Source organism: Tupaia chinensis, unplaced genomic scaffold (assembly GCF_000334495.1).
Source record: "Tupaia chinensis unplaced genomic scaffold, TupChi_1.0 Scaffold000215_1, whole genome shotgun sequence".
In the NCBI taxonomy this organism is placed as follows: domain Eukaryota; kingdom Metazoa; phylum Chordata; class Mammalia; order Scandentia; family Tupaiidae; genus Tupaia; species Tupaia belangeri.
This window is the reverse complement of record NW_006159690.1, coordinates 736,824-764,355: the sequence shown is the minus strand read 5'-3', so window position 1 is coordinate 764,355 and position 27,532 is coordinate 736,824. Positions and strand designations below refer to the sequence as shown.

Below are 27,532 nucleotides of genomic sequence, written 5' to 3'. Positions count from 1 at the left end.
CCTAAGATCCTGAGAGGAGAATGGAGGAGAAGGGATTGCGGCGTGACCATCCCCCCTGGGGGGTGATTTTTCGCTTTCTGTCTCTATGTCTCTCTCTGTCTGTCTGGCAAGCGCACGCGCCCTATAGCAAAAAACCTCTCCAAAAAAAAAAAGAGAACCTCACTCAGAAAGTTGTCAATCAGGACCGTTCAAGGAGTGGATAAATGAACTAGTCGAGTGAGGGAATTAGGTAAAAGCAAGGCAAAGAAAAAGTTTTCCGTGTAAGTAAAGGGAGTCAGATAAAAGGCTGGTGGATCAGATTATAAAAAGGGGGACACCGGCTTAGAGAGGTTAGGTAATTCACCCACCATCACAGGGCCAGCAGAACCTGAAGCCAGGTTTGCACTCCATCTGTCTGATCCCAAGTCCCACACTCCACGCCCCTGACTCCCATGTGGCTTGTCGTACTGGAGAAGATTCTCTCTCACCATGTGGTGGTCAGACATTTGACAGAGGCTTCAAAGACTTCTACTATCCGAAATATTCACATTCCTCTCTTACACTCCAGAGTCTAGACTAACCCAGGAAGTTAGACAACAGTCACCACGTTTTCTTAGATTACTTCGGATAGGCACAAAGATAGCTGCCTTTTTGTTTTGTTTTGTTTTGGTTGAGGTTCCACTGACCTTTGCCATCTCTGTCTCAGGATTCCCACCTTGGGGAGTGGAAGAAGCAGCAGGTCGGCCTTCAAGGAACATGCTCGCCCAACCCCCTGCACTTTCCGGGACTAGCGGGAGACCGCCCAAAGAGATCTTATCCTTCCAGACTTTGTTTCTGTTTAATACCTGCTGCCGTCCACTGAGGGAAGGCGTGTGTTGAAACATTTCAAACGGCAGTAACCATCCCTATTCGAAGAAGTGAAATGAGTTTTGTAAGGACTTTCTTAAATAAGATTTAAAAGATTCAAATAGAAAGACAATCATGATGAAGAAAAAAATCCAAAGTATCCTCATTTCATAAAAATCCAAGGATAAATGGTAGCACAAGGAACCCATTCTCTTTTTCTAACAGACCAGTCCAGTCCAAAGAGTGATTAGATTTTTATTATGATTTTTAAAAGATAAATCAAAAACAAAAACAAAGGATAGTGTAAAAATGGGGGGCTAGCAGATGGAGTAGTGGTTATATCACTGGACTCCTACATGGCTGACAGTGGTTTGAGTCCTAGGCCCAGTGGCTTGAAACCCACATGTGCATGCATGCCCAAGATTCAGGGAGGATAATAGAGGAGAAAGGATTGTGGCATGGCCATCCCCCCTGGGAGGTGGTTTCTCATTTTCCCTCCCACTGTCTTTGTCTCTTCCCAGCACCCTCCTCCTCCAGCACATGCACCCTATGTGATTGAACGTATAAAAGAAATTGAAATAAAAAGATTTTTTAAAAAGTTACAGTGAGCTTGGATTGCTCTCTTATTGAATAAAGAAGACTTTTAAAATAAAAATAAAGTGTAAAAATGAAAACAAAAGCACAGGGAACACTAGAACACATGAGAGTGGAAAATCAGCCACCAGGCTTACACTTCCACGAAACCACTGCTTCACACAGCCACGCCCTTATAAATGGCCGTCGGGTCACAAGACACACGTGCTCATCTGGGAAAAGTCAACCACCTTGAGCCCTCTCTTCACTGCCTGCCTCGTGTGGGACCTCACTGCTTGGTTTACCACTTCCCAGCTCAGTACCTGCCCCTTCCCCACACGGCTTACCAGGCTCCACTTCATGCCATCCGCTGGACTGACTGCCGCTGCCTGGGGAGCGCCCTTGGCCTGTGTAAAATGGCTCCTCACCAGGACTGTCCATTTCATCCTCCACAGACTTGAGGCGCTTCGTGGAGCTGAAACGACAAACAGAGGTGTTTATACACAATCCCATCCACCTTTCTCCTGGACACGGCACCTCTGGTGGAAAGCAAGCCAAGGAGGGAAGCGACTGAGCAACTTGGTGTAGCTCTGGGACTCTTTAGGCTCCTGTGCAGCATGAGTCACTGCACGTGGGACAGAATCTTGGGGGTGTGCTGTTCCAAGCATCTGGGTTTGATTTTATTGTCACTTGCTGGCTGCTGCTGCCACATCCTGTTCCTTTTTCCTTTGAGGAACTGGTGGCTGGCTGCTGCTCCTGTCTCCACCTGGATGTGTCAGGATGGAGCCCACATATTTCCCATCTCCACAGGCGGGGCTGGGCCAGCCATCAGCCATGCACCTAGATATCGATACAATCCTACTGGCACCTCAGAAAGGATATCAACTGGGGCTTGAGATCCTTCAGGAAAAGCTTAGTTTGCTTTTTCCTTTTCCACATTTTGCCATCTTCCCCTTGGATTTACTCATTCAGAAATACTTACTGCACAGCTACAGTAATCCAGGTACTGCTCTACAGGCCAGAGAGCGAATAGTGAACAGAGCTGACAGAAACGAGAGGAAGGAGCACATTGGCCCGTGATAATGAGGGACATGGAAAAAGAGATGCCTAAAGACCATTGGGCCCTTCCTCTCCACAGAGATGACCAAAATGAAGTTTCATTTCATCCTGGTAGGGAGTTTCGGTTTTTGGAGTAATGGTTAAGAAGCTTCCAGGATATATTTCATTTCCTCCAGTTGAAGGACTGAATTTTTCTCCCAATGGGAAGCTCCAGGAATGAAAAAGGAATACAATGCTACTAGCTGCTATTTCTGGTTCTAGTCTTCATGGAGAATTCACCCATATATATGAACAGGATATACAGTGTTCCTACCTAGTGGGAATGCTTTTGGTACATCTTTTCCTCATGTGTGAGGGTGTGGGATTTCCCCCTTATTTTCATTCATCCAACACTGTATGCAAGTGCTGTGCTAAGTGCTGGGATAGAGGGATGAGCTGGACAGGGCCCAGTCTCCACAGATGAAGACAGACAGGCAAACCACTGTGCAAATGAGAAGTACGGGTGTGGTGATGGAACCATACACAGGATAGAGTGGCCACATGACAGAGGAAGCAAAGAGTGATACACCGGTGGTCAGGAGAGGCTTCCCAGAGAGACAGCTTCTGAGTCTTTAAAAGTCTCAGGAAGACAGAGGAGAATAAAGTAAAGGGCAGAGGTAGGCCATGACTCAGCTGATGCACCACTGGGGTAGTCAGTTTTGTGTTCAAAATATTGAAACGAGGGGCCAGCAGGTAGCATGGTGATTAAAGTGTTGGACTCCCCATATGGCTGACCACGTTTGAATCCTTTTGGTTTGAAAATCACACTGGAGGACCAGTAGTTAGCGTAATGGCTATGTTGCTGAACTATCATGTAGTCGACCGCGGTTCGAGTCCCGGACCTGGTGGCTTAAACTCACACTGCGTGCGTGTGCATGTGTGCCCAAGATCCCCAGAGGAGAATGGAGGAGAGGGGATTGTGGCGTGGCCATCCCCCCTGGGGGGTGATTTCTCACTTTCTATCTCTCTGTCTCTATCTGTCTTTCTGGCGAGCGCACATGCCCTATAGCAAAAACATGCCCTAGAGAAAAAAAAAAAAAAAAAAAGAAAAAGAAAATCACACTGGGCTCATGCATGTGTATCGTGTATGCCCAAAATCTTGAGAGGAGAATAGCGAAGGGATTGCCTCAATGGCCATGCCCCTTGGGGTGTAGTTTCTCCTTTCCCTCTCTCTGTCTCTCTCAGGCATGTGCACGAACGTGATGGCAAAAACCTATACAAAGACAAAAAGTTGAAATGCTTCTTTACCAATTGCAAACTGTCATTGTCCCAAGCTCCGTAAGTTTCTTTTCACCTCGCCTCTCCTCCTTTGCCCCAGGAGATGCTCGTGATTCGCAGATGAAAGGGTTAATGTCTGACACGGCACAGACATTCCCAGGCCTTGCCCAAGCACTGCAGCGGAGCGGCATCTGTTCCGTGGTATGCTCATGTCACCCAGGTTATCAGGTATTTTGAGCATCACCCCCAGGAGGGAGGTGCATCTCAGGCAGAAGCAACATCTTGTGTAAAGTGTGATGTACTCGGAGAATTACCAGCTGTTGAGGATGGCTGTAGTTAGGAGGGGCCCAGGGAAAGAAGAGGGTGGAGGTTACAAAAGCTATTATACCTCTGGGCTTTATCCTATCAGCAATGAAGACTTCCTGAGATGGTCTAAAAGGGAGTGACATCAGAGTCGGATTTTAGAAAGGTTACGCTAGTGATTGTGCGGATGAGGGATTTAGGAAGGCAAAGGAAAAAGAAGAGAGAGTCTGGAGGCAAGAAGAGAGTTAAGCGAATGCAGCAATCCAAATAAAAAAATGTGGAGGGCCCAATTCAAGGCAAGAAATTCTAATGATTAATGTTGGCATTCCCTATTCTCAGCCGTTAAGTTCTTTTCTTATTAAAGCCAGACCACAGGAAAGCAACATAACAGTACCATGCTAGCTTAGTACCCAAAGGAAATGCCTTTAATAGCTTATTTAATGTTCTTTGCTTCGCTTTCATTGAAGTTTGATGAAAAATAGCACTTGAAGAACTTTTCTATATTTTATGTAAAATTGCATCTAATGGAAGTCCTTTGCAAGAGGGTATACACACACACACACACACAAATTCCTTCTAGTACATAGCCAAAACAAAATTGTCTCTTCAAATAAGTGTTTTCTGGAAATGCAAGTTTTATAACCCATTGCTTTCCCTTCTTGTCTTGGCAACTAGGAAGCTCAGGGCTAAATTTAAGGCAAAACTCTTGGCTCAGACTCCTGACAAAACAATCTCCTCCTATCTTTTCATATGGTTTGGGGCCTCTTTTTCTATGATTCGATATTACCTGTTGGGTTTTAAAATTGAAAGTTATTTGAAATCATTTCAGAAGCAGGAAGAATATAAATAGAAAATAATAAATATTTTCCTTAAATACCATGGCAAATCAAAGGTAAGACCTATATGTCCCACTGGGGCTCTGAGATCTGCAGAGAAAATGATTATTATGACTATTTGGCCTTTTTTACTCTCTAGTATCTAACAGCATCTGGCTAATAGCAAATGCTCAAACCCTTCTGAATGTGGCTATTAACTTAGAAACAGCCTTAAGAGTACATAAGGTCCACTCAAGTAACGTGATTCAGTGAGATTGGATCCAAAAGGCCAATTCCACTGTCCATCACTTTCCCATTATTAATATTTTCCTGCATTTTTAAAGCTTTTGATTTCCTTGATGCCCCTTAATAACATGTAAATGTAGAACGCAGGTATTAAATTCCAAAGGTGAAAGATTCTGTGGTTAGGAGCTGGTGCCTTAGTTGGAAAGCGAGATAAGAGAGTTGACAGAAGATAAATGTCTGGAGGGTGGAGGTGCAGGATGGAGAAGAGAAAAAGTTCAGGAGAGAAAAATGTGAGAAATACCAGGAAAGTCAGGTAGAAGGTTGCCAAGAAAGTTTACTGCCTTCAGAAACTGGACAGCTGTTTTATCTTGATGCAGTTTTCGCAATTAAAAAGAAAATGTATTTAACACCAGTTTTTGTACTGATCTATGATTCCAGGAGCTGTGTACCCTGAAGAGGTCCAGACCCGATAGTTAATGCCAACCAGTTCTTCTTTTATTTAATTTCTTCTTAGAAAATCAGTCACTGTTTTGTGTGTCTCCCTTTTGACATTCTAACCCACTGATTCTACCCTCCCAGAAACACTTGAGGAAAACAGTAAGGTACCAGTAAAACCAGAGCATAAAAGGGAGACTAAATATTCTCCTAAGGAGTAATGCCCTACCTCTTCTTATAGAAGTTGTTCTTAAATTCCTAGAAATTCTACCTAAAATTTGAGGTAACAGGATTTCCTTCATTCCAAATTCTTAATCCCTACATGTAAGATCTAGAAGCCTTTCTTAGTATCTATAAGATGCAAAATGCCTCTTTACTGAGTATTCACAGGACACTGAACTGAAAATTCCCATTTACTTTTCAGTCTCTGCCACTAGATTGTAAAGCTTCTCTTATTTGACCTTCTATCCATACTTACGAGGCTAATATCTTGATGCATACTAACACTCATTGCTGAATTGGAAGAGTTAGATGCTGTCATTTAAGGGACTTGCAATCCAGAAGGGGACAGCATACACACATACCTCAAAGATGGCAATCACAATTCTAGATAATAAACACTAAGTGTCACTAAAGTAGAGAGGCTACATGCTCCTTTGTTAGGGCCTCATATTCTCTTGTTTCTTACTAAGAGAGTCGGTCTCGTGTCTATGAAGATTCAGCGTAGAAAGAGCAGGCTTTTGGGAACCAGCAGTTAGCATAACGGCTATGTCACTGGACTCCCACGTAGTCGACTGCGGTTCGCGTCCTGGACCCAGTGGCTTAAAACACGCCGGGCGTGTGTGCGTGCGTGCCCAAGATCCCGAGAGGAGAATGGAGGAGAAGTGATTGCGGCGTGACCATCCCCCCTAGGGGGGGCTTGATTTCTCGCTTTCTGTTTCTATGTCTCTCTCTGTCTGTCTGGTGAGCGCACGTGCCCTATAGTGAAAACCTCTCCAAAAAAAAAAGAAAGAAAGAAAGAAAGAAAGAGCAGGCTTTTGTAAATTCCAAGAGACCCGAGTTCGAATGTGGACTGCTATTTCTAGGGCTGTGATTTTTGGGATGTTACTTAACTTCTCTGAGCTTCATGTAGCTCCGCTTTTTAAATGGCAACAGTCAGTGTTGTAAAATCAGGGACGGAAGTCACCCACGACTGTGTCTGCCACACAGCACTAAAGAACACATTGATATCAGCCCTGCGTGAACAAATATTGATTGACTGATGCACTTTTCTATATGTAAATCTGGGAGAGTCTTCTGGGCACAGTTCTAACCTGCACACAGATAATTATGCTAGGTCTATGTATTTAAAGAATTGTTTTTTAAATTATTCTAAGAAGAGCCTAATGAGAGTAAAACAAACATATTACTGAGCTATTAACTGCCGATACTGTTTATAATTAGCTCCTTATCGGGGTTAGTTATTTACAGAATATGAGAATGACACTAGCTTTTCAAATAACATTAATAATCAGCTTTCCTTTCAGAGAGTCAAAACAAAAGATAGTAAGTCATAGCTAGAGAAGTGTGCAAAAGACACCCTCACCTCCTGTTTGGGATGTCCGTGGCTCATGTGCAGCCCACGTATGAAAAACAAACCGCCCATCAACTGTTACATTAATCACTGCGCACAAGTATTTGCAAAGCTTTTTCATGTTGACTGAGTGCAGTTCCGCACAGGGTCTCTGGCGTCAGCAAACATCCCAAATCCTCAAAATGTATTAACATGCGAATGTGTTCCCAATCTCTTTTTTCCATTATAACTGTACTTTGGAGTTGACACTTTTTCTTCTCCTGAAGAGCTGACACTACAGTGCAGTAAGGGGGAATATTTAAAACACATGAAAGACGGTGGTAGTATTTAGTGTTAATATTTAGGGGATAACTGTTTCTTTAACTGTCTTGAAGGTATTAGTAACGATGAAATGGATTGTTTTTGGTTTTTGTTTTTGTCAGTAGTGATGTTTAAAATATATAAAGGCCAGGTAAAGATGAGCTTCTGCCGAGAACATTTTCTCTAATCCAGCCATTGTTTTAAATCATAAAACTCCACACTTGTTTTAGGAGGAATATAGCTTTGTCAAAGGTTTTTCTGCAAAGTACACAAACATTAAAGATTGTTCTGCACTGTTCTTTTCTTTGTTGTCACAGTCCAGTGCTAAAGCCAATTTGTAAAAGAATACTGTGGGTTTAATGCCTAATCCCTTTCCCTCTGGTCCAGGTTATCTAGAGACAACAGGATCTTACAAAATGCTTCATTTTGATTTTGGCTTTGTGACCTTCTGGGGATCAAGAACCCTGGAATTGTTATTTTTGTTGTATTCTCGCAGTTTTACCTTTTTTTTAAGGTCTCCTGGTGAAATGGGGTCAATGGTCTGGTCCCACCCTCATCGCTAACTGCATTCTTCGTTTCTCAAATAGGTTTCATCATTTAGGGCAACTCCAATAGACTAGGTTTTGAGATCTTAAGGGCTCAGTAGAAAAAAGAACTGGGACTGAGCTTCAGGGTCTGCTGTGGGCATGGGGACTGGGGCTGGTGTCACTAGCGTCCACTTCCTGCCAAACAAGCCAAAACACACACCCTTTTCTGTAGTCAAGCTGTGTCCTTCATTTCCTGAGAACATGCTCTGTACATCACCCATCCTTCCTCTGTGCCTTTGCACATGTTTTCACCCCACTCAGAATTCCATTTCTTTTCCTTTCCATCTTACCAGCCCTAACCAACACTGATTGCTGAGCACAGTCACTCTTTTGGGGAAAAGATTTCTTTAACTGTTTTTAACCTATGACACACAGTTTAGTTCACTGTTTTTTACTGTCTGATGTGTGTCTGTTATGTGTGTGTGTGTGTGTGTCTACTTTTTTCCTGAAACATTTGCTTTATCTCCCCTGAAAAGTCTGTTGAGACTGAAAGTCTGTTGCAACTAAACCCACTTCTTTTTATTTTATTTTATTTTATTTTATTTTATTTTATTTTATTTTATTTATTGTTTTGGTTTCTGCTATAGAATGTGTAGACTAGACAGAGAGAGAGAGAAAGAGAGAGAGAGAGAGAGAAAGTGAGAAATCACCCCCCAGGGAGGATGACCACACCACAATGCCTTCTCCTTCACTCTCCTCTGGGTATTTTAGGCATGCACGCACACATGCCCGGCATGATTTTGAAGCCGCTGGGTCTAGGACTTGAACTGTGGTCAGCCATAGAATCCAACACCTTAGCCACCATGCCACCTGCTGGCCCCAGTATTTTCTATTGTTCTGTACATATTGCTGATGCCTAAGAGGTGTAGAGAGTTAAAAATCAAGAGGTACAACTATCAGCATAACCACTTCATGAGCCTCTAATCAAATTACCTTGTAGAGGATGTGCTGGGTAAAGACCTCCTCATTGCTCCTGGACTCATGCTGTAGTATGAAGAACTTTCCAAATCTGAGAGAGAAAAGTTTGGGCCAGTTCCTGCAGCTATTGGTGCTAGAATTAAGGGGAAAAAAAGCATCAGTTAAGTTCTGTAAATAAAAGATCAGTAAGAAAATATTTCGACGTTGCATTGAACCCATTTTCTTTTTGCATTTGTATGTTAAACTTATCCAAAATAATCAGCAACCAACTCTGACTTCAAAGGAATGTTGACAATAAAAATAGTCTTCACCAGAAACATTTTTTTTCTAGCCTACCTTTCATCTTTTCTCTTTTCGTGATAGTAAATGGTCCCCAAGGTTGGGACATTCCTGGGTGCTTGTATAAAAACACCTCTCCAGGTTTTGATCTTAAACTTTTCTTACATGACAAGCCAAAAAATCTCCTAGGCTTTTCTAAATATGTCTGATCCTCTAGCTTCTACTCATTTGTATTTTGGAATTCTATGACGAACTTTGATGAGAGCAAAGTTATCTTTCCAGGCTACTTGTTCTCTATTTCTTGCAGTGTAAAATGTGTCCTTCTCCTAACTCTGAATCACCTCAACACCATACATCTTTACCTTCATATCTGTCCCACCTTGGATTCAAGGCAGGGTCCTCAACTACGCCCTGAGCCACAGGCTCTGTAAGTGACTTTACTAAGACACGTGCATACCTATTCACTTACAATCTGTGACAGCCCCCACACTACAACAGAAACTCGTAGCTGCAGCAGAGCTCATATGGCTCACCACTAAAAACATTGGTTATCTGATCCTTCAGAGAAGAACTGGTCGACCTCTGACTTCATTTGGATTATAGGTGATTTTCAGAGCTGAACCTCATGTGAGACGTGATTCCCTGTACCTTTCATGTCCATGAGCTTCTACATGCCTGTTTACAGTAGTTAATAATAAATTATTCTTATTTTGAATAAATCAATTCCAACTACCAATCTTATAGAACGACTTTGTGTAAAATTGGTGGCATGATTATATTGGTGCAAATAATCTCTTTTCTGAAATATGCTAAAACAGGAAAAACAGATGTATGTATTACTGGGTAGAGGCACTGATTTGAGAGTGAACACCATGTACGTGGGTATATAAATACAGTAAATACAGGTTAATATCCATCAGGAGAGAGGATGATTAGAAACATCACTCATTTGAGAACCAACAGGTGGCATGGTGATTAAGGCCATGGACTCCCACATGGCCAACCATGGTTTGAGTCCCAGACCCAGTGGCTTGCTTTCTCACTTTCCCTTTCTCATGGTCTCTCTGTGGTGAGCACACATGGCACCACATGTAAATTTAAAAATAATAATAAATAAAATTATGTAAATACTTATTTTTTTAAAAAAGGCAACATCACTCATTTAATGAATGATTATGGAGAACTTGAGATGGACAGAAACTGACTTGGGTGAAGAGGGCACTCACCTGAAAGACCTCCCTATCCTTCCACAGCTCTACAGAGAAAATCTGATAGATTAATTTGAGCAAATTTGAGAATTTCTTTGATAGAGTTTTCCCTAAATTGGTATTCCCTCGTAGAAGTGGGTATCTAACCCATCATGGAGATAAGAGGTTCAAGGGAGCAGACAAAGGCCTCAGGAAATGTGATGCCTGGGAAGAACGTAAAAAGGACAATTAAGAATTATGCAACTGAGGGGGGGGGGAGGGTTTCCAGGGACAGGAAGCAGCATGAAATGTAAGAAAACACAAAATGTTTCCCAAACTTCTGACAGTTTGGGATGACATAGCATACAATATATGGGGGAAAGAAGGGATGGTAAGGTCAGGTCATGAAAGACAGACCTGGTAGGTTTCTTTAAGGAACATGAATTTAAACCCAGCAGATTCCCAAGTGTATGAACTATTCAAGCATTTGTCACACTGCACTACAACTGGAGATTGCTAAGGTTATATTACCGGCATCTAACATAATCCCTGACACCAGGAGGCAGTCAATATGCATTGGTCAAATGGAACTGGTTACTGCATGGAGGTCTATTCATTCTCTAGTCAAACAGGAGCCAGCAAAGTAGGAGAGTACTATCTTCAAATCTGCATGTGTAACCTGGAAAGATAACTCTGTCATGAGATCAGGCGTGGGGGTGGAAATGGGGGTGGGAGATGAGGAATGTAATCTATAAAATAAAAAATGCCACTGGGGTCCAAACTTAAAAGATGACAAGAAGGAGCCTAATATCAATTATTCAGGAGTTAGAATCTAGAAAATACACTGACCCCTTGACTGTGGTAATAACAGAAAAAAGGGAGTATGAGATATTTTCAGGATTATTGCTTGGGAAACGGGATGAACCATGGTGCTGTAACGGAACTATGGATCCAACGAAATGTGACGGGTAGGAGGAAACACGGTTCTAAGAGTAAATACTTAGTTGTTTAACAGCATGGTCAAATCATGACTGTCATTATATGAAAGAGTCACTGCAAAGAAAAGGAAAGTTTTGACAGTTACATATATTTTTGGAAATCTGAACATTCTCAGTGTAACATTCTAATGGAGGCAGGGCCTTTAGTTCAAACACAAATGCTTAGGTTCTACAATTAATGTAAACAAAGTTCTAATCAATAATTAGGCTAGTCATTCCCTAATTTGCTTCTCATTTTATTTGCATCATGTCTCCTTTTATTTCACCCTATATCATGTATAAAATAGGCAATGGGAGGGCAAGCTTACTAAAACATGGGTCCAGCTCACTCACGCTCTGTCTAAGCACCTGGCATGTAAGAGCTGCTTATTAATGTTGTTTGCCCTCTTGGAGCTTAGAGATGTTCACCTCTCATTTTCTAATGAGGAGTGATAGGCTCATCAGTGTCAAAGGTCTGGGTCTATCACTAGATGTTCTCCACTCATTTCAGAATGGAGCTGAGGCCTCACTGGGTGGTCTCCATTCCTGAGCACAAGGTCCTCACTCCCTTGCTTTTGGCAGGAGAAAAAGGTAGCAAAAGATGTGAGTGAGGGGGCTTGATCTGCACTTAGAGAGAGGGCTGAGACTCAGCTTCCTGGTGAGCATCCAACTGCTTGTATATTTAACATTTTATATATCGCTTATCTAGACTGGGAAAAAAAAGTTTTATTATTTCCTTTGATTATTCTTATTAAAAATGTCATGGGAGCCAGAATAGGTGAAGGAAGAAAACTGTGTGTGTTAGTATGGTGAGCCCACGTCTCAGAGAGGTCTGTACATGTTGGTTAACTTGCCATATGTTTCCAAGCTATGCATCACTTAGTACACTGTTAACTGTGATGGAGCAACGGGCAGGAGGTGGCCTGGCAGCCTGAGATGCTTCCTAAAGTGTCTATTGGACTTCTGGTGAGTAACATTAGAGGTTGGTAAACTGGTTTATGTGTGTCTTGAATTTTAAAACATCACTAAGTATCTATAATGATATTGGGGGCTGGCCCCACAGTCTAGTGGTTAAGGGAGACAGATCTCACACGACCAACTACTGTTCGAATCCTGGCCCTGGCAACTTGAAAAACATGCCAGGTATGTGTGCGTGTGTGCCCCAAATCCTTCCAGGACGGAGAAATGGAGGAGAAGGAATTGTGATGCAACCACAGCCTGTTGAGGGGGTGCTTTCTCCCCCTGGCCCCCACCTCTGGTGAGCATATGTGTTCTCTGGCAATTAAAAAAATGATAATGTGTTTCACAATCTGGTTAAATAAACCTATTGGGTTGTCAGAAAAGTTATGACACATTTTTGCATGACTTTTCTGACAGCCCAATAGTAATGCACAGACCCAAATCTGCTTTCTCCAAAAGTCTCATAAGGAAATATCCCCCTGCTACTGTCTGTATGTAACACCAGAAGGGCAGCTTACTGGGATAGATTCTGACTGAGAGACACTGTTACGGGCAAAAAGGAAGCCCCTCAGGTGTGGGTGCCTGTCAAAGATCAGAGGTATTCTCTATCCTCTCATCTGGAGACCAGGAAGAGCTTCTGACAGCTAACTAATGAAGACTTAAGAGGTGAACTTCAGGCAGGTTTTTCTGAGTGCCTGTGAAGCCATGTTTTGATAAACACTCTATTTACTGTACCTAATCCCCAAAACAACTTTATTAGGAAAGTATAGTTTCCAGATGAGAGCTAAACCTTTAGATGAGATTAAATAATTTGCCCTCAATTACAGAGTGGCAAAAAAGAGTCAGGGTTAAAATTTAAGGATGTCTGGACCTAGCAGGTGATGTGGAAGTTGAGCCACTGGATCCCACATGACTGACTGCATAGTAAGAATCCTGGGCTGGGAGGTCTGAAAAATCACACTGGGCACTTGTGCATGCATGCCCAAAATCCTTAGGAGACTGGAAGAGAAGAAATTACAGTGTAGCCATCCCCCCTGGGAGTTGACCCCCCCTCTCCCTCCCTCTCCCTCCCTCTCCCCTACCCCATGTGTTTCTCTGTCTCTCGCTGGTGAGTACATGCACCTATTAACAAAAATAAAATCTAAAAAAAATAAAATAAGGATGTCTGACCCTAAAACGTGTGCTTTTTCTGTGACATCACATTGATTCTCATATACACGATTTGCCTCAAACTTGAGATATAAATGGTATATAATGTCTCTGTCCCTGAGGGTTTACAAGCTAATTGGAATAGTACAGTAATACTCGGGTACCTAATGCAATGCTGAATGTATTAAATCTCATAGGAAAAATGCTAAGAATGTGCTAGGCAAGTTCAAAGGAGTAATAGATCCCACTGGCTTGGGAGATCAGAAAAGCTTGATTCCAGGAAGAGCTGGCACTTCAGCTGAGCTTTCAAGGATGGTTCACAAAGAGCTAGAAGAAGAGACCAGACAGACTTTCTAGGCAAACAACAAAGCATGTGTGTAAATTTGGAGACAGGAAGTAAGGTGAATGATCTGTGGGATCTATGACCATTTCTAAGTATAGGAAAATGATTAGAAAATTATTGAATCTAAGAAATACTCAAACAGCACCAGTACAAAGAGTTATAAAACAGAACTGAGGTTCTGGAGGTGGGGAAATCCATCAGAAGGTGGAACGAAGAGTCCTGGCAAGAGAAAGTAGAGGCCCTAAAATATGCTGTCAAGAAAGAAAATAGAATTTTTTAAATTATTTATTATGATGATTTTTAAAATTTGATCAGAAAGAGACTAAGAGAGAAGTGGGTCTGGAGAGAAAATAAGCTGCCAGGTCCCAGGACTCAAACCATGGTTGGCCATGTGAGAGTCCAGCACCTAACCACCACACCACCTGCCATCCCCACAAAAAAAGAGTTTTTACAGTGGCTATCTGACATCTTTTCTAGGACAATATAAGACCTGTGTCCAACTGTGCACTATGAAAAGACATAAATAAGTCATTTTTTTTCTCCCGAATTCAGGAATAAAATTTGTCAAGGCTTAAATGGCTTGTCCAATATCACTGGGATTCTGGCCTGTCTAGGATATCATGCTGGGCTTCTGAGGCTACAGACTAACGGGGTCTGGTGTGTTACAGAGATTATATAGCCACTGCCCATCAAATGGGGGATGATAATGAAGGAAGGGACCAACCACTGCAATTCCTCTCCATTCCTATATGGTGAAATCTGATTTTGTTCTGATACTGTCTTACAGGTAACATTTTCTCCCCACCTATGCTGAGTTGCATGTTGAAGGCTACAAAGAAAGTTATCACAGGGCATAAAGAAGTGCTAGTCTGGGAACCAGCAGTTAGCGTAATGGCTATGTCGCTGGACTCCCACGTAGTCGACCGCGGTTCACGTCCCGGACACGTGGCTTAAAACTTACGCCGGGCGTGTGTGCGTGCATGCCCAAGATCCCGAGAGGAGAATGGAGGAGAAGGGATTGCGGCGTGACCATCCCCCCTGGGGGGTGATTTCTCGCTTTCTGTCTCTATGTCTGTCTCTGTCTGACTGGCGAGCGCACGCGCCCTAAAGTGAAAAAAAAAGAAGTGCTAGTCTGGGACTGGAAGAGGATGTCTCAAGTTCCTGTCCTGCCAGAAATCACCTGGGTAACTTTAGTTAAGCCACTGAAACTCTTTGGGCCCCATAATTCTAATAGTGATTATGATAAAAAAGAAAAACCACCACCCGTCACTGTTACCACTAGCACCAATCACAATGCATTAAGCATCGATTACGGCCCAGATGCTAGAATAAGAGCTTTAAGCACATCATCCCATTTAATCCTTACAACACAACCAGAAAAGTACTGAGGCAGAAGAGGTTAAATAACTTTCCCAGGTCAGGGAGTCGGAGGTCACACAGCACGGCCTTTCATTCTGCCGATCCTGGAGTTTCTTTTGTGTTCCTAAACAGCTAGCCACAGTTTTTGTGTACACAGTGGATACCAATAAATATGCTTTGCATGAAAGAAAGTAAATAATTACCTTCCCCGTTTGCCTCCCCCCAAACTTTAAACAATGCAAAATGAAACTTATAAATCTATAAATAAACATGAGTTGTGAAGACAGGCTCCTCATTTCTTAAGTAGTACTGCAATTACTCTAACCTGAAGTATTTTATTCCACTGGGGAGGAGCTTTTCTCAAAAGGTTAACTTTTGGAAAATGTCTCTTCAGATGTTATTTTGAAGTCATTCATCTCCCATGCCCCTTGTTCTTGTCATGATTTCAATATAATCTTTGTGTCATTTCTTAATAAATGGTTTGCTATTAAGGAATCATTATAGTAATGCGGGCCATTGGAGGAAAGGGGTTGCTTTAGTAGCCAACCCTCTTAATGACCTGCTTCTCTGTACACATTAGTAGTTGGATAAGACTGTGGTTATTGAACTTCTGCCATCCACCAGAGACAATCTGCTCAAGCTTGCACTGTTGGGAAGGGTGCATGGTGGAAAAAAATTCTATCCAAACTTTCCAATTACCCTAGCTGGGAGATGACAGTGCACCAAGTTTGTCACTTGTTCAATAAGAGTCCACAGGACACAGTAACTGAGTGACTACTGTGTCCAACCTCTGATTAATGGCATGCTTCCTCTGAAGGGCTGCACACAATGGGATTCATCGAAGAGTTGTGCAGCACTTTCGCTGTGCCAGGAGTTGTCCCCAGAACATGCAGCACATCAGCGGACAAGATATACAAAAGCCCCTGCCCTCGTGAGGGTTGCCTTTTACAGACCAACCATCAGAGTTTCTCTTCCTCTAAACGGCATGGGTGCGAAAGAAGATAGACTCATGGCAATAGATACCCCCCAAAAGGACTATCAGGGTTTAGCACTCAATGTGCAGCATATTAAATAGTTGTAAAAAATATTGGGATATATTTTTCTTCAGATTACATGATCTAAAACACACACAGAGACTTTGGAAACTTGTACTTGGAGCCTGGGGAAAACAAAAAATCTGACACTAGCATACGGTTCTCCGGGGCCAGTACAACTTAGTGTTGTTTTGCATTCTAATGGCAAAGATCTGGTAAGAAAGTCCACGTCACTGGCACAGAAGAAATGAACATGGGAAAATACTTGTTCTTCTTTCTATCAAAGGCACAGTTGTAAAACGCACAGTGCTATGAAAACTCAAGCCAATCTGGAATCATCGTTAAAGGGAATTAACTTAGAAAATAATTTATGGCAAGAAAATTCAACCTCTTTGTTATCTTCCTTTGACCATAATATGCTTCCTGAACACTGCCTATGAGAGAGGGCTTTTGGAATGAAAAAAATAATAATAAGTACAGTAAAATTAACTCATTGTATCAATTTGTGCTCTCTGCCAGAGTTTCCTGACTGTGGTGGAAGAGGCTGTAAAACTGATGAATTTGCATGGAAAAGAAACCAGTGTAAGTAATTTGCGTAAGAGGGAACACGGACATGGACTGCTATAATTCAGACACCCTGCAGATAGCAGACTGCTGCAGTGTGAGCAGTTATGGGTTAGAAAAATGACCACACTGCAGTCAGTCTGACTTGAATGGAAATCAATCATAAAGGTACTTTCTCTGCAGCTTCTATGCCACAGTCTCCAGCAACTCCTTTGCCAAGAAGATTTTTGGTCTGCAAACCCTGGACTGCTGTCCTTTTTCAATTCTTCTGCTCTGAAAGGTCTGACCAAATGCAGACCGAGAGTGCGGTTTTCCAAACAGGACACAAAAGAAAGGCACTGAACTAAAACGAACATTGCTCTTGATGGGAAAACGGACTTGCCTGTTATGAAAGATTTAAGCAACGCTTTTTATGAAATGTAGTATTAGGTGCCAAAAGCCAGGAGAATGTTTTTAACCCCATGAACAGCATCAGCTAATACAGACAGAGCACCATTTTTATATATCATGTCTTAAGGACACAAGTTAAGGAATATGTTTGTTTATGATGACGGAAAGGGTAGAGGGGGGTAATAAAGGAATATTTCTAAAGAAAGGTTTCTATTTTATTCAAATAGGAATAATTCTCCCCTACCCACTCTTATCCCACTCTGAATCATACAGATGGTTTATCTTTGCCAGATCATTATTACACGTTTAATTTGTAAATGAAATATATTCAGGTATTTTGTTGCCACAACAAAAACTCAGTCTTATATCTCAAGAAGCTTACTTCTTTACTCTGTAGAGGAAGGAATCGTCTCCAACTTATTTCCGTATTCCTCTCTGTACACAGCACAGAATACTTCATGTATTCCATACGCAAGAAATGGTCACTGAAACGGACTAAGATTATAGGAGCTTGTTAACGAAAAATAGCTAAACACTAATATTTACCGAGAACATATTATATGCCAGGCAATGTGCTAGGCGTTTTACCCGATTTATCTTACTGAATCCTTGGAATATCCCTCCAAGACATGTATTTGTATTATTTTCATTTGCCAATGAGAAAATTAGCTGGGGGGTTAAGCACGTGACAGAACAGGGATTTGACTACAGATCTTTCCTCAGAAAGAGGGTAAAACCCGCGTTTCTAGTTTCCCTGTCTTCCCTGTGTCATCAGTTACTAGGGAGATGAATGCAACAAGATTTAAATACGAAAATAATTATCACCTACCATGTAAGTGGTAAAACTTCCAGCTCATCATCCCCCTTCACACTTGTTTTCACAGGCCTGCAGCGTTAGTGGGTCAGTTTAGGACTCCATTGGATGAAGGGCCCTGAATCTTATTCTAACCAAGCAGTCCATGGAGGGGTTAGCAATGCTGACTGATCCCCTGCATTAGTGGCTTCTGCCTTTGGGACTGAAATTGATTTTCTGCATTTTAGAGTATCATCTCGTCTCAGCTTTTGGTTGAGGTCAAATGTGGTACCCGTTTAGTATCCGATAGAGCCTCAGCCACGGGATTAAGTCTTCCCTGACAGAGGATGGATTTGATGGCCTAAGAGGTCTTTTCACCACAATGATCTATAAACCAGGGAAGGGTTTCTAAACAGAAGCCCTTTAACCAAGAGTGTACTGGGACTATCTGACCCTTAGTTATTATGAAACCAATCTATACTAACAGAATCCCATCCCAACAACCTACTAATCTATCTATAAAATAATAGTTTCAACAAGAACTGTTTAATTTTTTTTCTTCCTCTGGCTAATGAAAAATCCTGGATGTTAATATGTACTCATATTAACCACATACTGGGTTAGTTCAGTTCCAGTATTTGACTTAATGTGTGGCTTTGCAGAGTGTAGACTCCACCAGTTCTATCCTAGACACAAGTTAAGGACTTAGAGGGTCACAGTCAGTTAGCCTTCCTAATCAAGAGTTAGCTAGGATAATATATTCCATCCAAAAATCTCAATAATATTTGTGGTCTTATTTTGGGGGTGATATAGGATTTCTGTCAGGCTTTTGGAAATCACCAAAAAGTGCCATTTATTTCCCCAGTATTACCTACTAGATATTAATATTTGCTCTCGAAAATATTGGGGAATATGAGTACATAAATAAAGGTTTACTAAAAACAAAAACAAAACAAAAAAACACATTGCCAGTAATGACCTCTAGCATGCTACTGCTATTCATAGGGAATTTCTTTTTTGTAATATGAATGAAAGCAACATTTTAAAATAGTGTATAGAACAAAGTACTACTTTGAAAATCTCTGATACAACTAGCCCAGCTGTGGCTGGCCTTTTGAAAAGTTGTTAATGTGTGAAATGTGAAATGGAGAATTTTAAAACAATCTGAGCCAGCCTTGTTACCTAGTAGTGAAAGGAGTCACTAGAATTTTCTAATAAATTGGTTACTAGAACATGAATTCTAAAACGAATCTTTCTTAATTTAAACATACACATATACATGTTTTTTAATAAATTTACTTATAGCTGTCAGCTTAAGAATCAGCTTTAAATACATAATGAAATAACAGGGACAGAGGCATTATTCAATAATAATCATGGTAGTTATCTCAGCCAATCATCTATAATGATAGACACTAGACAGTCTCTCATTAAATCTGCTTAATGCCCCCAAGGGGTATTACTATCTCTACCACTTGGACTTAGGTTCAGCACACAGTTGATGCTTAATAAATATTTGTTAATTGAATAAATTATTGTAGGAGAAGAACACAGCTGAAAGAGTTTAAACCAAAGTCATATAGTTAATAAGTGATGACATTTGATCCCCAATTCTATATCCTAGACCATTCTATATGACCACGCTGCCATCTTGAATATCGAGTTTATCTATAACATATAGAAAGCAGAGCCAATGAGTCACCTCGAAAAGATTAGAAACAGATGAACATATGAATAGAGACCATGGCAACAAATTAGCATGTACACCAAGGCATTATGTGTTCTGCTTCTCCTGAGGTCAAATCTTTGTAAGAGAGTGCTTGAGTCTGGTAGGTTTAACAGAAGCTTCAGGTGAGAACAGAGAACTAAAGGTCCCCAAATCCTACCATGAGCATGCTCACTGTCAAGTCTAACCAGGAAAGTCATAGGAGTAGGTGTAAAAGTAAGGACTAGACCTTCATGCACAGCATTGAGGAAGGAGCCACCAATGCCATTAGCTTGTTCCTGCCATAGTTCTAATTTCATCCAGTATAGGGGCCCTTACCACCACTGTCAGCCCACACATCAAACACAAGGTTCTTAACTTGTAGAGCTAAGTCAACTGAGAACAGAGCCACCCTAAGAGGTGCCTCTCACCTGATAGGATTCATTCACTATTGGGTGAGGAGGGCAGGACAGGAAAAGTCATGGCTGGCCACCCATACTGCAAGCTGGTATTGGAAGAAAGGGTAGCTTAATGAAAATTTCTATTACTGCTAGTTCATTATATTAGTTTCCAGCTTTACTATCCAAATATTCACCTCAAATGTGTCAAGAAAATCAAAGGAAAGAAATCATACAACAAAGAATCCTTCTGTGATAATTGGATTCCAATATTTATTTTGAAAATGTATTGAATTTTAGTAGAGGAAGCCCACTCAATTTTGCCAGCCAGGCTGAAATTTTTCTTCCTAAGAGTATAGTAGTATTTATTATTTTATCTTCCTATGAGGTGTTGATTAAAACTAGAAAATGAAACATTCGCAATGTCATAATACATTCAGAATAAGGTGGCTCAGACAGGTAAAATAAAAACTATATAGGGTCAATTGGTATTTTCTATTCCACAACTTAACAGCTTTTCTTTAAAAACTTCATTTTGGAGATAGACATTTTGAGTTTTTTATAAGGGCCACCCACTCTTTTGTCTGCTGTTTGCCATACCCTTATTCTAGAAGAGGTGCCATTGACTTCTGAAGATATAAAATGTGTGATGTTCATTTTAAAATTACTAGTAGAGCCTGCTATTGACCATCTAATTATGCCGAGTTCCATTTATAAACATAGCTAACCACTAAGTTTATGGAGACTTTTTGTGCTGCTTTAATAGGATATTGATCGAGAGCATAGTTTGAGTGGACTGCCATTGAATTGTGTAATGGCAAACAAAAGGCAAGGTCACAGCCACTGTTCATGCTGGAGCTGCAGTCTATTTTTTATTATAATCTTTTTGTTTCTTCCTTTCATGCTCAGCCCCAAATGGTTTCTTTCAAAAGAAGATCTTGCTTAAGAATGTAAACTATTTTTAAAATTAATTTCCATGCAACGACAATAGCTATCGTGTTACTTAACAAGGGAGAATCAACAGACCCCTTGATGTGAAAAGAAAGTTTCAAATCTATTCCACTTTAATAAAGATCTAAAGTACTGCAAATACATGACACTCCAAAAGGCTGGTCATCTGGAATTCCCTACCCTATACCCATTTCCTTATTAGTCTTCCTGTGTAAGAATATTGTGTATTTTCACGTTTGGGCTTGTTCCCACCAAAGAGTTCCATTTTCTTATCGAGCCTTGGGGCTGAGTTCATTCTGTTTGAGTGGTTCCTTCATGTGAGGTTAGAATACTGCCTATAGTTCTTCATAAACTGCTAGCCTGAAAACCCAAGGTATTTGAAGACACAGCAAAGACCTAGAGACTTAAAAAGAAGTTGAAAAATGAACTACAGTTTGGATATCAACGATGATTCCTGTGTGTGAATAGAGAGAAAGAGTACACATCTCTAAGGCAGAAAACTGCCACTAGGGTGCCACCTCATGCCAGGCTGAGGCATATGCCTGGTTCCATTCACTACCACTCTCCATTGACAAACAACTCGGGAATCCTGTGGTCGACCCAGCAGCCGAGCTTTGTGGCGGAGCCAGGACAATTCAGTTGCTGGATTTTAATAGATTCTGCAGCAGTGCACCAGGAACCAGAAATCAGTCTGGGTAACTGAGAGTGGTTTTCACACCCAAAGACTCTAAGGCTGGCCACAGTGTACTGAGAATCCCGGCTTTTCAAAATTCCAGGACCCTGAAGTCATCCTTAGCCACAAAGTTTACTTAACCCTTGCAGCCGACTTGGGTGTACAAACCACTGCTAGAAAATTAGAACCCACCAGGCCAGAGACACAATGGCCTGTGTGTATTTGTGGTTTTTCTCTCTCCCAGTGAAGTATTTAAGGTTTCAGAGTCACTCCACCAACTTCAAGTAAAATAGGGTCAGCACTTTAGAAGGAAATGGGCAAAAGTAGTGGATTTTCCAGGAGAGCATTCTGGGCTCAGACCAGGAGTGATATTTGACAACCTCAGAGCACATACTTGGAGGAAAATACAGATGCAAAATAAACAGAAAAGCAGGGTGCCAGAGCCTGCAATCTCAGCAGCACCAGTTAGCAGTGAGCAGAGTGGGCTCTCTCTGCAACGCCTCCAAGGAAGACTGATCTGCAAATGCCTTGAGAAGGCTTTGTCTGAAAATGCAGCATCATGGGAGAGCCATTTCAACAGATGGTTCCTTCCTCCTTCTCACCGTATTATGCTAAAACAACTTTAGTGATTCTGAACCACATTGTTAGCACTTGTAAAACTCCTCCCCCAAAGCAGAGAGTCTCTCTATCTCTCTCTCTCTCTCTCTCCAGTGCTCTCTTTCCAAGAACCCACCAGGCCAGAGACACAATGGCCTGTGTGTATTTGTGGTTTTTCTCTCTCCCAGTGAAGTATTTAAGGTTTCAGAGTCACTCCACCAACTTCAAGTAAAATAGGGTCAGCACTTTAGAAGGAAATGGGCAAAAGTAGTGGATTTTCCAGGAGAGCATTCTGGGCTCAGACCAGGAGTGATATTTGACAACCTCAGAGCACATACTTGGAGGAAAATACAGATGCAAAATAAACAGAAAAGCAGGGTGCCAGAGCCTGCAATCTCAGCAGCACCAGTTAGCAGTGAGCAGAGTGGGCTCTCTCTGCAACGCCTCCAAGGAAGACTGATCTGCAAATGCCTTGAGAAGGCTTTGTCTGAAAATGCAGCATCATGGGAGAGCCATTTCAACAGATGGTTCCTTCCTCCTTCTCACCGTATTATGCTAAAACAACTTTAGTGATTCTGAACCACATTGTTAGCACTTGTAAAACTCCTCCCCCCAAAGCAGAGAGTCTCTCTCTCTCTCTCTCTCCAGTGGTCTGTATCCATCCCCTCCCCACCTCCAAGCTAGGTAATGGTTCTACCACATGGAGGAAAAGGTAGCAAGAGAGCAAATACAGATTTCTGTTTTTGCTATAGTACTTCCTTTGCTGCAGAAACAACTTTCCTTTCTGGTCTTTTATGGTGGACTTTACACAACAATGCCAAAAACTGAGGGGCGGTGGGAAAGAGGCAGGAGGTGGGGGTGTTCATGGGAGACTGCGGTTTCAGTCAACCACGCGGCAGAGCTGGCCACTATAATTTAATGTTGAGCAGCCCTGTTGCCTGATCCCTCACCTCTGACTCTGGCTGAGCCAGCCGTTTCCTCTTGAGTTTCTCTGCCATCGCCACCTCGGTGGTAACAGGACTATAAACAACACACTTGGCGCATGGTTATTTCAGTGAATCCTCTTGAGGAAACACTGAACTTGCACCTCCCTCCTCTATTACATTTAAAAGGAGGAAGACTAAAAACAGAAACTAACTGGAAACCTGGGGAAAGTAAATATTTATATTAGCAAATTTAAAAATCAAATACTAAAGATCCAGAAAGAGAACATTTTCAAGCTAAGGATGATTGTTACTGAGTACTGTGAAATTTCTGGGCCATATAGGGGGCCATCAAAGAAGTCACGTTTTTATGTTTCTATGTTTTTCTATGCAAAGGTGCATTATGACTTTTCTGACGACCCAACATGTGCTCATAATTGGGTGTAATTGGGTTGGGATGGGGAATGGATAGAGCTGGAACATAGGAAAGAGGGTTAAGAAGTTTGCAACACCATGGAAGAAATCCAGAGAGAACAGAGAGACCTGAGGTGGTGGTGGGGAGTGAAGGACTAGGTGAGGCTCGGGGATGTTGAGGGCAGTGAAGCTAGTCTGCGTGACACTGTAAGAGTGAGCACATGTCATTACACATTTGTCAACACCCAGAGAATATGCAACACCAAGAGTGAGCCCTAATGTAGACTAAGGACTTAATGATGTGTCAAGGAACCAGCAGGTAGCATGGTGGTTAAGGCGCTAGACTCACACATGACTGACTGTAGTTTGAGTCCCAGACCTGGTGGCATGCTTTCATACTTCCCCTTTCTCTCTTTGTGTCTCTCTTTGGTCAAATTAAAAAATAATAATAATGAGGACCAGCAGATGGTGTAGTGGTTATATCACCAGACTCCCATATGGCTGACCATGGCTTGAGATCTGGGCCTGGTGCTTTAAAAATCACACCATGCACACATGTAGGCATGCACAAGATCCCAGGAAGAGAATGGAGGAGAACGGATTGAGGTGTGGCTATTCCGGGGTGGGGGTGGGGGTGGAGATGATTTCTCACTTTCCCTCTCACTGTGTGTGTCTCTCTCTCTCCCTCCAGCAAGTGCACACACCCTAAGGCAAAAACCTCTCAAATAATAATAACAACGAATAAAATTAAATTAATAAATACATCCTTACACAAAAAAATGGGGGTGGGCAGCAGGTGGCATGGTGGTTAAGGGTACTGGACTCCCACATGGCTGACCATGGTTCGAGTCCTGGACCTGGCAGCTTGCCATCTCACTTTCTCTCTCTCACTCTGTCCCTCTCTGGTCAAATTTTTAAAAATAAACAAAGTTAAATAAAACAATTCAGAAAAAAATAACAATCTGTCAATATGGGCTCATCAATTATAACCAATATATCAAAAGATAGTAATAACAGGAGAAACAGTTGAGGAGAGAGGGGAAGGGTTACAAGAAACTTCCATGCTCGAGCCACCAGTGGTAACACTATGCCTGCAGTGCTAAGGCCACGGGGGAGGTGCTAGGTTTGTGTTCCAAGGTCTCCCAGGCACATGGGGCATGCATGTGCCTGTGATCTGGCCAGTTGAGCCTGAATGAAGCATTGTGACATGAAGACTCTGGAGGTGACAGTCTCCTTTCATGGAAAAAAGATGATAAATAAGTTTATATTAAAAAAGAAAGAAAGAAAGAGAGAAGGAAAGAAAGAAAGAAAGAGAGAGAGAGAGAGAGAGAGAAAACTTCTGTGTTTTCTGTTAGCCTAAAACTATAAACCTAAAAAGCTTCTTTAAAAAATATGGGACCAGCAATTGGCATAATGGCTATGTCACTGGACTCCCATGTAGTTGACTGCGGTTCCTGTCCAAGACCCAGTGGCTTAAACTCAGGCCGGGCGCGTGTGCATACATGCCAAAGATCCCGAGAGGAGAACGAAAGAGAAGGGATTGCGGCATGGCCATCCCCCCGGGGGGGGGGGAGGTGATTTCTCGCTTTTCTGTCTCTCTCTCTGTCTTTCTGGCAAGTGCACACGCCCTATAGCAAAAACCTCTCAAAAAATAAATAAATAAATAAAGCCATTAATTAAAACAAAATTATACCTGAAAATAAATCCAGGAAAAAATTTAATTAAGTACTTCTCTTGCTTTGGGTTACATAAAAAACATTTTGCCTTTTTTTTCTTTCTTAAATTTACAAATTCATAAGCTAAAAAGTTATCAACTCAGCAAGAACTAATTATTCAATAAAAGCACAGAGTCCTTGGATCCTGTTTAATTTTGTAATGCTTTTAGAGCAGAGGTCAGGACAGCCATGTCTGTGGTCGGCTTGCCGAGGACAAGCAGAAGAGCAAGTTGCTTAAGCTCTCTGAGCACTAAGGTCTCCTTCACTTGTAAAAACCAGCCTGAGAGGGCTGACCAAGACAGTGTTTATAAAGTGCCTAGCACAATGCCTGGTGCATGGCATTACATCGGCCTCCCAGCAGGGCTAACATCATGTGTTTAATCAACTTATGGGCCAGTTAGTTCCTTCTATGCTGACGATACAGCGTGCACCCCAACCCCCCTCAGCTGCAACAGTGTCCACTGCAGGTCTCACATGAACCCTTCATTTCGTTCTTCTAACCCGAGGCCACGCAGAAAACACAACACTGTAAAGAATGCTTAAGAATTTCAACTCTGTCATGTGACCTGAGTGTTAAGTCTTCTGGGAAGGTGTGTAGGTGAGGAAACTGGAGCCGGAGGATCCTCAACTCAGCAGCCAAGGCCATCTTGTGAAACATACCCTGACAGACCTAGATTAAAGATCTGCAGGAAAGAGGGGTCTCTGAATTACAGTTGACCGGTTTGGCCTGAAGCCATAATTTAGCTGACACAGCCCAGCCTCACTCTTGCCAAGCAGTTTCAGTCAGCACGAGGCCATGTGTGAGTGATTCCCAGAGCGATTACACAGCAGTGTGCAAGATCGACAAGCATTCGAGAGCCAAAGGATGTTCATGATGCCAAGCATCGGCTACGCGACCCATAAAGGAGGACAGGAAGCAGATTCAGGTCCCTCTGCAAATTCAGTCCCCGGTCTGGCCATATCCTCTGGCTTTCTTGGGTAGAGCAGGTTTAGAATTCACTTGGAAATCATGCTTGGACTGAATGGAGGTCTAATCAGGCTCAGACCAGATACATTTTGGGATCTAAGACCTTAAAATTGAGTACAGGAGGCAGACAAAGGATGAGATGCTAAAGGTGGTCCTGAGTACTGTGGGCTTTGTCATACAACCCCGGGTCTCTGAGAGCAATGAACACTAAACGTAAGTATTACAGCAGGCAGGGTGGAGTAAATTGGTCTAATCCGCCAATCTTAGGGTTAAAAAGATTTTCTTTTCACTTTTTTATTTTCTTTATTTGGAGAGGTTTTTTTGCTATAGGGCATGTGCGCTCGCCAGAAAGACAGAGAAAGACAGAAAGCAAGAAATCACCCCCAGGGGGATGGCTATGCCACAATTCCTTCTCCTCCATTCTCCTCTCAGGATCTTGGGCGCACACACACACACACGCCCAGCGTGAGTTTAAGCCACCAGATCTGGGCCTCGAATCATGGTCAACTACATGGGAGTCCAGCGACTTAGCCATTACACTAACTGCTGGTCCCTTCTTTTCACTCTTTAAGACTGTGTTGAAATCCCAGTAAAGGCTCAATGATGTACTTCCCTGTAATGCTACTATCACAGCTATACTTTTTAATTCATACTCTATTACTATAATTATTAAAATTATAAGAAAATGTAGGGAGGTCAGCAGGGGACATAGTGGTTAAAGGCACTGGACTCCCACATGGCTGACTGCAGTTCAAGTCCTGAAGCTGGTGGTTTGCTTTCTCACTTTCCCTCTCTCTCTCTGTCAGATCAAACTAGAAAATAATAATAATAATAAATAAAATTAAATAAAATAATTCTTTACAAAAGAAAATGTAGGATATTTATCATTTTCCAAAGTCTTACAAAGTAAAAGATAGATAGATAGATAGTCAGACAGACAGACAGATAGATATCTCTAGTTATCTACGCACAAGCATTGTCGCTCATCTATGGCCAGTGATTGGTTGGCTGTGCTCCAGGAGGGCAGCATACACACTCCAACTGAACAACGCAATCTGGTCTCTGCCTAGTTGGTTAGTACGTTACACACACTTCAAGGATACAGCAACAACTTCTCCATGCCCAGCCACAGCCTGCTGCTCCTAATGCCTCATTTCTGAGGGTTCCAGCTCTCCTACAATAGAACACCTTGGCATCCTCCTGGGAGTCCTTAGCACCTGGAATTCTAACACCCAGTTACCTTCCCACTCTTTTTCCTGTCTA

The 27,532-nt window shown here is 42.0% G+C and overlaps 1 protein-coding gene across 4 annotated transcripts in view; it reads right to left on the bottom strand.

Moving 5' to 3' along the window:
- NFIA (nuclear factor I A) overlaps window positions 1-27,532 on the bottom strand; it is a 445,632-nt gene that overhangs the window by 113,379 nt on the left and 304,721 nt on the right. For all 4 annotated transcript variants that reach the window (XM_006147506.3, XM_006147507.2, XM_027771457.1 and 1 more), the window contains 2 exons: window positions 8,907-9,024; window positions 1,746-1,873 (listed from right to left, as the gene is read on the bottom strand). In XM_006147506.3, the coding sequence (XP_006147568.1) occupies window positions 1,746-1,873; window positions 8,907-9,024 (246 nt within the window). The remainder of the gene's footprint in view (window positions 1-1,745; window positions 1,874-8,906; window positions 9,025-27,532) is intronic.